The sequence below is a fragment of the Stenella coeruleoalba genome (assembly GCF_951394435.1).
Source record: "Stenella coeruleoalba genome assembly, chromosome: 5".
NCBI classification, from domain to species: domain Eukaryota; kingdom Metazoa; phylum Chordata; class Mammalia; order Artiodactyla; family Delphinidae; genus Stenella; species Stenella coeruleoalba.
In genome coordinates this window covers 48,693,164-48,703,867 of record NC_137150.1, presented here as the reverse complement: position 1 = coordinate 48,703,867, position 10,704 = coordinate 48,693,164, and the positions used below count along the sequence as shown (strand labels likewise).

The following is a 10,704-nucleotide window of genomic DNA, read 5'->3' as shown; positions in this document are numbered from 1 at the left end:
TTTTTTTGCGATACGCGGGCCTCTCACTGTCGTGGCCTCTCCCGTTGCGGAGCACAGGCTCCGGAGCGGCTGGGCCCGTGAGCCATGGCCGCTGAGCCTGCGCGTCCGGAGCCTGTGCTCCGCAACGGGAGAGGCCACGACAGTGAGAGGCCCGCGTACCGCTAAGAAAGAAAAAAAAAAAAATTCATGGCTACACCTAAAATTCTGACACGCTGTGTTTGGTATTACTGAACAAATGGACAAAGAACTGAAATACTGCTAAAACAAAGAGTAAAAGGAAACTACTACATACAAGTAGGAACTAAATATTTACTTTCAGACAGAATGGATATTTAAAATGTTATGGAAATACTAGAGCATGATTCAGCAATAAATCCTATTCTGTAGATCAGACAGATATGTCACAGCTTTATAATACAGTTAAGTACAATTGTTCCTTATTTGTGGATTCTGTATTTGTAAATTTGCCTGTTGTTTAAAACTTCTGTGGTGCTTTCACAATCATGCATAGAGGTGAAAAATTTGACTTGCCCAATGCATATGTTCCCAGTTGAGGGTGACAAGTTGACATGCTGTGTCCTTGGTTCAGCTCTCTTAAACAAGCATCGTTTGCTCTATTTAGTGCATTGTTTTTAGCATTTTTGTGCTTTTTTACTGGTGATTTTACTGTTTAAAATGGTCCCCAAATGTAGTGCTGAAATGCTGTCTAGTGTTCCTAAGTACTAGAAGGCTGTAATAGACCATATGGAGAAAGCACGTGTTAGATAAGCTTGGGTCGGGCATGAAGTTATGGTGCTGTTGACCATGAGTTCAATGTTACTTAACTCAACAAAACAGAAAGACACCTAAAACAAATTTATGTATTGATTAGCTGGTGAAAATGTGGCCAGAAGCTCACACAATAACCCCAGTATTTCCCCTAGGAGCAATGATTCAGTATTTGTTAATTCCGTGTTGGTGGTGACTTTACAGAACCTAACTACACGAATAATGATGATCAACTGTACTTATTGTTTTCCAATTCCTCATAAAGATTCAAAAAAGAAAATTCAATTTATAAAAGATACAAGATGATTTTTCTATAGTTAGCAGCTAATTGGTACTCATAATGTAAAACCAGAAGGGGGGAAAACATTAAAACCCATCACCACTGCGTAATTTTAATGTGACATATTAAAATTTATTACTTTTTGATAGTATTTGGCTAAATCCAAATTATTTCAATTAAAGTCATCTAGAAGGCCATATAGTTTGAAAATTAAAGAAATCAGTGGGAGGGAAAAGGAGAAACAACCTATTTAATACATTGACTTTACAATCACAAATGCATTATTATTATTATCTGGACTCAGTTCATTAATTCAATCCTGCTTATTAGTTAAGTCAATTTATACCCACTCCACAATAAATCCTACATTATCCAAAAGCTTCATGCTTCTATTTACAGTAGCATAGCAAACTTGAAGTTTTTTTTTTTAAATCACGATTCCAATGACTAATGTAAACAATTTTCCATGCTCTGGCATAAGAATATTTAATGTTAGTCAACAAAGACAGCCATCTATTATTCTGAGAAATGTAACAGTGGCAGTCTTTTGATTTTCTGTTTAAAGTATACAACCTTGAATAGTAAAAGAGCTGAAATTTCTAACTTGCTTTCTAACCATAGTAAGAATGACATTTTCCCCCAGGGACCACCAAATATTTATAAAAATTTGTACTAACATTCTTTAAGAATCCACACATATCAATAAGAAGCTGACTTTCCTGCCATGCTCCAAATGTCTTAAAGGTTAGACACAGTACATATATTATAAAGAGCTTAAGGATAAATATTGAGTGCCTGGGCATTATCACAACAGTAAAGGTTAAATCATTTTTATTTCTGAAAGACACTTTTGGTACCATTATCATATCCCAAAATAGGTATTAATGCTACTGGTGATTAAGAAGCTCAGAAGTTATAATTATGCATCCCTTTTAGGGAAATAAAGCAGAAGAGCTCTGAAAATGTGAGGGGAAAACACCCAGGCACTTAAATCAATGAACATTGGCTAGGAAACTTAAACTGATTGACTGCATCCTTGATAGAGTTGCATTAACATCCAACAGCCACATTTCTGTCCACTTAACAAGGAATACTATAAAGAAGCAAACAAGCCATGTTTAACAAAGTGTGTCAGTATACAGAAAGTGTACTTTTTCACAATTAGAAAAATTTAACACCTTTAGTCTAACACTTAGGTGGGAAACTGCCTAAGAAAAATGAAGACCTATACACACCACCTATTTCAACTACAAAGCAAAATGCTCTCACTGTGACTGAAGGAAAATAATTTAATATTCATTATCATTTGATAAGAGTATAACTCCAGGGAATGATTATGCTCATAAGTAAACACATGATTTTTCCTAAAGATTTTTTTTGTAACTAAGGTTTGCAAGACATGAAATCAAACTGCGAAACTAGTTTAAAGCAATTAGAGTCCAATGGTTCTCTTATGTTTGCTTTTATGTTCTTTATTTTAAATTGATATTTTAGAACAGTAAATTATCTTTCATAGCAGTCCTCCTGGTCTGATAATACAGCACCCCATTTCTGAATGTAGAGATTTAAGATAAATCAAAATGAACATTAAGGCGTACAAACAGCTACTTTAAGTCTGCTCTTATTTAATAAGGATCGTTTTAATTCATATTCAAATACATGGAATGTTGGCACAAAACTGAAGCTGCTGCAGAAAGATCACAGATGTTTTGTGGGTTACTGAAACTTCCGTTTCTCTAAAAACATATGCTTAAATGGTCTTAATTTTACAAATTTAAGTTCTGAGAAAATGTCTAAATAAGAAGTCAATTAAAATAAAATGTTTATTTGTAAATTATGTACAGAATACATTTTACTTTACGACAAGGGAATGGGAAGAAGAGCCATCACCTTCCAGCCAATGCTTCTTGCTTCCTCTGTTGGAGATGACCACCTTACTCTCAATCAGTCGTACAAATCAGTTTGGATTTCCTAAGTTGGAAAAGGAGAATTTGTAGTTAAACTAAGTGTTGCTGCATTATTACTAGTTGGCTTGTTTCCACAAAATGCTTTTGAACCTTGCTAACTCAGAATCTTGGAAATTTTCTGGTATAATTTTATAATCAACAAAAGCTAAACTATCAAGAACAATAATTTAAGCATTTCACCTTAAAGAAACTGTGAAATGGCTACAGAACTATGCATAATCTGAAATGTTGGTGTTTGTTTTTATCCCTTTTAGTTATTTTGATTAGTCTAACAGTAAAAAGCCATACAACTATCAAAAAATGTCATTAATGTAAATGTCACTGTGGAAAGTGCACCTTTGATAACTATGAAAATAAATGAGACCTAAATTTTACTGTAAAATTATCAAATAGATAAAACTTACAAATGGCTTTAGACTGTACCAATAATAGTATTACATGAAATGAGGGGCTGAATATAACTGCTTGGATGACAAATCCACTTCAGTAAATGGATTTAAAGAATGCTACAAATGTCACGTGTACATTATGATGATCAGCCAACCTAGAAAATCCAACCTCTTGCACTTATTTAGTCCCCAAATTAGTCAGATTATGATTTTTCATGTGAAGATTTAGTTGTTTCTCCATCATTGTCTTCTTCTTCCTCCTCTTCACAATCCCCATCTGTTTGCTGTTCCAGTTCCTCTTTTGTGATCATTTCAAAATCATTCCCATTTCCACTACTGTGTTGGGATCGGTCATCTTCTCGCCTGTCACTGTCTGTGTCTGAATGCCGTTCTCCACCTGAGCCTTCTGTTCCATGATTTCCTGGTCCTACTTTTCCTTCCTCATCTTCCTTTTTCTCACTGTCTGACTTTTCCTCACTGTCGGACTTCTGCTGCTTTTTGGTTTCAGACTTCTCATCTTTCTTTAAGTCTGCTTTTGGTCCTTTATATTCATGTGTGTACAGAGGCCTGAAGGAGTCAATGAAGCCCACGTCAGCAGTCAGATTTGGCAAGAACCAAAAATGGTGCCTTCCTCCAGTTATGAGCCAAATGATGAGAAATAGAATGCAACGAGCTGTGGGAGAAAAATTTCTCTAATTGAATAATTCAAGCATTGACTCAGAAAGCAAAGAATATTTGTTAATGCAAAAGTGGGAAAACATTCAGAGTTTTATTATTTGCATATTACATGCACCTTAAGTATAAACAATTAAATCCTAGTTTAGCAGCTATCAACAGTATTCTAGGCACAGAGCATTCTTCTCTGAACTTGAGGGCATAACGCTACAATGCCATTAAAAAATTGCTTTTATAATTTTTTAATTCGGGTGCTGTTTCATGGATATACTTATGATTTATGCACTTTGCTATGTTATAGTTCAATAAGCACAGCTGCCAGTTGGACCCTGAAGTACATGAGATCATGGTAGAAGAAAAAGGAAATAAATGCAGGATGAAGGATACCTTAAGCAGCCTTAAAAAGGAGAAAGCAGGGCTGCACCATGACTTCCCTAGACCCCAGACACTTTTGCCTTTGTAAGGCAATTCCTTCATTAAAAAATATTAAAAATTCTGCTTTTCCGACCATACTGGTACAAATACAAATATAATCCTGCACAGGTTCACTATGATATATGTGTATATATTATTACTTTTGATTTTAAAAGAAATGAAAATGAAACAATTTCCGTGCGCCCCTAAATGTATCTTGAGTTCAAGGCATGTGCCTACCCTGCCTAAAGGATAAGTCTTCTAAGAAAAAATACTTTTGAACAATAAGATAATGTCTTACCAGAAGTTACGAGTTTCTTAAATAAGTATATAATTTCTGTTTATTTTAAGGACCAACCTTCTCCCAATATTAGGAAACATACAATGCTAATGAAAGCCAGATGGCTTCAACAAATAGGTTTGAAGTTACTCTTTTAGAGCAATATATGACAAAACTGCGGTTTAGATAATGGAAGAAATTGAGAATTTTAAAGTTTATAGTAATGAGCTATCACAAACACAAACCCCAATATTTCATATAGTTTTCTCTTAATTTACCAAACATATTGAAGAGCTGAGTGAGTGATTTGCCTGGTTTTTCTTTTTTTTTTTTAAGGTCATGATTATGTGAATGTTATGGACTAATCAATTATGACAGGTTTTTGGTTTTATTTTACTTTTTGTTTTCTTTACTGATAATTATATCATTGTTTTCAAATAAGACCTGAGAAAAGCTCATCTATGTTTCTTCCATTACATTGCTTTGGACAAATAAAATGGTTATAGCTGCCCTGACTTTTATAAAGCAGTAATTTCTATTTTCACAAAAGAACATAAATATTCTGAAAGACTGTGTGTGTATACATCAGTATCTTTTGTGGTACAAACAGAAAAGGCAAATATGCTTTGAAATTATGGAATAATCAGTGAATAAACCCCACTGAAAAAAATAATGAACATCTCTTAAGGAGGCTGCATATTTTTCCCTCCAAATAGAATTATGATGTTATGATAGGCTTTGAAGGGTTGTTAAGACAGACAGTTCATAATATGAAATCTTGCCTCAAATCCAAGAAAGAGCAATATCGAAATGGCAAATAAAATCCAAATTCTAATGCCATATATAAACTGGGTATAGCAGAATTCTAACATTTTTTACAGTTTTTCTCTATGTGGCAGTAGATTATTATCAGGGGCAAAAGGAGAGGAATCATGAGAAAACCGCTGTGATATGTATTGTCATACCACTTCTATACTAAAAGTGACATATTTAGAAAATCGGCAAAGATCTTATTTTAAATGGCAATACTAAGAATATGTATTCAAAGTAGCACCAAATATAATTTTGACCAATATATAATACTTCATGAGATAATATTAAAAAAATCTCCAATTTATAAGTGGGGTACAGATCAAAACCATTTGAAAGTATATTTGGAATTTTCCAAGAGAAACAACATTTTCTAAGAGAAGCAATGAAAACGTTGGGTTTATTTTCTGATTTGATTCACAAGACTACTTAATGCACAATGCTACTTAAATCCATACTGTATTTAAAATGAAAAATTATAGAAAATATTACTGAAGAAACAATACTTTAAAAAGCAAAACAAGATAATAACCATAAATTATTTCAAATATTGGTTTAAATAAAAGATAACCAAGTGGGTTATTTCTATTCAGTGGAGTTAAACCTTTGCTGAAAAATTTCAAAGAGCTTCTAAATTTTCAGAGATTTGGGAACCATAAGACACCAACTTGATTAGTATATCTAATGGCAGATAAAAGTTTATGGCTTCTAATTCTTGATGTAGGTAGTACACTACCACGAATTACCTGCTTCACACTCTTAGATATTATTTCTTGGCCTACAAGTGTGCTGTTACATGCAAAAACTTCAAGGGCTATTTTCAAGGTGACTAAGCTAGAGGAAGGAAAAACTGAAAGGTGGATGAAAAAGGCCTCACACACAGTCAGAGATCCCAGAAAAAAATGGAGGCCCATAAACAAGATGAACTGAATGAAAATACTCAATGAATTCCTAGGTCCATGGCTGGTGGCGCCAACTCAGGACACTTTGATGTCCAGGGTGAAGGGATGTGCAGAGGGAAACTGCTTAGGGCTATAGCAGTAATGCTTTATAAACATAAGAATCTATTACATTACATATCATAGAATCTCAGAGTAACACACACCCTCCTCAGATAATCTTGGCCAAATCATGTCCTCTAAAAACAGATATTAAATCATTGATGTGGATATTTAAAAACATTTCTATAAAGAAGTACTCCCATATGTTCTGGTGGAAAAGCTTATTTGTCATTTGAGGAAAATAATCAGAACTTAGTACCATATACCAACATAAGCTCTCGATGGTTCAAAGAATTATATATAAGGTTAAAAAAAAAATCACTAAAGAGCTTTAGACAAGCATAAAAAAATTCCTATTTCTTTCCCAAAATGAAAAACTAAATTAGACCAGTTTACCCTATACAGGAAAATCTTCAAAGACTAGAATTTTAAGCAAAATAATACTTGTTTTTTCTCATAGTAACATGTTCATTGTAAAAAATACAGACAAGTGTAAAGAAGAACATTAAAATCATTCAAAACTACCACCACCATTTATATTTAGGCATACTTCCTTTTTTTTTTTTTTTTGTGGTACGTGGGCCTCTCACTGTTGTGGCCTCTCCCGTTGCGGAGCACAGGCTCTGGACGCGCAGCATCAGTGGCCATAGCTCACGGGCCCAGCCGCTCCGCGGCATGTGGGATCTTCCCGGACCGGGTCACGAACCCATGTCCCCTGCATCGGCAGGCGGACTCTCAACCACTGCGCCACCAGGGAAGCCCTAGGCATACTTCCTTATAGTCAAACCCTCCTTGGCACTATTTCCATTTCAAACAAAACAAAAAAAATTTTTTAAGTTCCTAATTATATAAGCAAAAAATACCACATTATCCTAATTTTATCATTTGATAACTAGTGATGAGTATTTTTCATATATTTATTAATCAATTGTTTTGAATTTCCTCTTTCGAATTGGGTTATTTTTATATTGTTATTTTAGCCATGAAAGACCCCAATCATCCAGAAACATAAAATAACATTATTTACATTTTCTTGTTGATTTTTAAACAGCATTCTACAACCTGTTAATGCATCAAGAATTTACCTTGGTACATGGTACAAACTGATTTTTACTAAAAATGGCATATCAATTGTTTACAATCATTTATTGTATAAAATGTAAATGTTTAAAATAAGTTTCACTTGCCTTGAGTAAAAAAAAAAGTGTTTACTGAAAATATTATGCCTAATAAATGATCAACCACTGTAAAAATATTGAAGTCCTTGTGGTAGTTAAATCTTAAAGCATAACTATTTGCAGACTGAGACATATTAAATCCTTTCAACACAACAGACCAAATCTAATCAAGCACATATACTACTTCAAGCCTGAGTCAGTTTTGGGATATGACCCAAAAAGTAGGCCCATATATTTCTTGATTCACTTACATTAATTTTGCTGTTAAACTTTACTGAAGCTCCAGATTATAGTCCAAACTGCTCAATATCTACCTCTTACCGAGGTCAGTCTTATCAATAACAATACTTACCAACAGCAAGGAGAAGAATGCTGGCTACAAAACAGCCTGCACCCACACTGAGGTAATAAACACCTACTCTCATTTCTGCTGGCCAAAGAGGGAAGAGGGTGGCTGCTATCACTGCAATCACTGGAACAAGAAATGAAAAAGTTACATACATAACCTTTAGATTAAAATTTTAAATGGCTTAGTTGCCATAACAGTGAATATACTCCTAGGGGGAGAAATAAAACAAAACCATATTGAAACATATAAAATTGCCATTTTTATAGGTAAAAAATGGTGGATTATCAACCATTTCATAGTTTAACTACTATTTTTAAATTAGATTAGGATTTTTCTAGTATAAACTATATATAATTAGAAAAAAGTATTGTCTAAAAATGTGAGACTGTTAGCTCCTTAAATGATCAACTGCTGCTGCTGTTAACTTTTTGACTATAAGATATCTGTCTATCAAATAGGGAAGCTTAAAGAAACAGCAACCAAACAACAGAACTAACCAAAAATGATTCCAAAGATCCCTCCCTGGAGATTGGTTCTGGGGTGAAGCTCTGACATCTACCAAATGAAAAGCTCACCAGGAAATTCTGATACAGATCATTTTTGGTAGTTAGGGAAGCTGTATACAAGCATCTCCAGTTTTTTTCTAAGTACAGTGGAACCACATGGAACAATCAAAAGAAAGATCTGGTTTTTAGGTATTTATAGCAAAAGAGATCAGGATTCAAATTCAAATTCTAGCTATTTCATTTATAAGCTAAGGATTGGATTTATTATTTTGAATGGGATCCTATGATCATATTGATCAAACTTGCTTAACTGCTATTTTTTTCTACTTGTTAAATCATTCCCTCCCTCTACTCCTATACCCGCCCCACTAAATTTACAGGAATAACACATACCTATGGTAACAAAAGAAGCAAAAAAACCCCAAAACAAACAAACAAACAAAAAAACCAAAACAGTAAAAGAAGAAACAATAAAAAACAAACCAAAAGGTATAATGTGAAGTCTTCATCCAATTCTTGGTCCATTCCCCAGAGGTTAATTACTATGATTTATTTGTATTCCCAGAAACTGCCTATACACAATTAAAACTAGCTACACAGAATTTTTTTTTTTTTTTTTACAAAAATGAGCTTATAACACTCTTACTCTTTCACAGTGTTCATTTAATCTATTCTAGATATCTTTTAGTGAGTACTAATAAGAATTAGTCTTATCTAATTCTTTAAAAGCTGCATGATATTCTGGCACACAGTTGCACTGAAATTTATTTCACCATCCTCCTACTGAGGGACCTGATCTGTTTCCAGTTTTATCCTATTACAGACGAGAGGGCAACAAATACCAATGTACATGTACATGTGTGCAACTGTGATTACAGCACAGGATAAATTCCTTGAAGTGTAACTATTAGGTCAAAGGGTAAAGGCATTTAAAACTTGAAAGATGTTTGCAGATGACATGATACTATACAGAGAATCCTAAAAATGTCACCAGAAAACTACTAGAGCTAATCAATGAATTTGGTAAAGTAGCAGGATACAAAATTAATGCACAGAAATCTCTTGCTTTCCTATATACTAATGATGAAAAATCTGAAAGAGAAATTAAGGAAACACTCCCATTTACCAGTGTAACAAAAAGCATAAAATACCTAGGAATAAACCTACCTAGGGAGACAAAGGACCTGTATGCAGAAAACTATAAGACACTGATGAAAGAAGTTAAAGATGATACCAACAGATAGAGAGATATACCATGTTCTTGGATTGGAAGAATCAATATTGTGAAAATGACTATACTACCCAAAGCAATCTACAGATTCAATGCAATCAAATTACCAATGGCATTTTTTATGGAACTAGAACAAAAAATCTTAAAATTTGTATGGAGACACAAAAGATCCCAAATAGCCAAAGCAGTCTTGAGGGAAAAAAAACGGAGCTGGAGGAATCAGACTCCCTGACTTCAAACTATACTACAAAGCTACAGTAATCAACACAATATGGTACTGGCACAAAAGCAGAAACATAGATCAATGGAACAAGATAGAAAGCCCAGAGATAAACCCACACACCTATGGTCAACTAATCTATGACAAGGATATACAATGGAGAAAAGACAGTTTCTTCAATAAGTGGTGCTGGGAAAACTGGACAGCTACATGTAAAAGAATGAAATTAGAACACTCCCTAACACCATACACAAAAATAAACTCAAAATGGATTCGAGACCTAAATGTAAGACCGGACATTATAAAACTCTTAGAGGAAAACATAGAAGAACACTCTTGGACACAAATCACAGCAAGATCTTTTTTGATCCACCTCCTACTAGAGCAATGGAAATAAAAACAAAAATAAACAAATGGGACCTAATGAAACTTCAAAGCTTTTGCACAGCAAAGGAAACCATAAGCAAGACGAAAAGACAACCCTCAGAATGGGAGAAAATATTTGCAAACGAATCAACGGACAAAGGATTAACCTCCAAACTATAATAAACAGCTCATGCAGCTCAATATTAAAGAAACAAACAACCCAATCCAAAAATGGGCAGAAGACCTAAATAGACATTTCTCCAAAGAAGA

General features: G+C 34.0%; 1 protein-coding gene across 1 annotated transcript in view; it reads right to left on the bottom strand.

Annotated features, from left to right (window-relative positions):
• Positions 1-878: 878 nt before the first annotated feature.
• Positions 879-10,704, bottom strand: part of SEC62 (SEC62 homolog, preprotein translocation factor) — a 31,238-nt gene continuing 21,412 nt past the window's right edge. Inside the window, exons 7-8 of the mRNA XM_079923275.1 lie at positions 8,115-8,234; positions 879-4,077 (exon numbers count right to left, since the gene is read on the bottom strand). Coding sequence (XP_079779401.1) covers positions 3,608-4,077; positions 8,115-8,234 — 590 coding nt within the window. The 3' untranslated portion in view covers positions 879-3,607. The remainder of the gene's footprint in view (positions 4,078-8,114; positions 8,235-10,704) is intronic.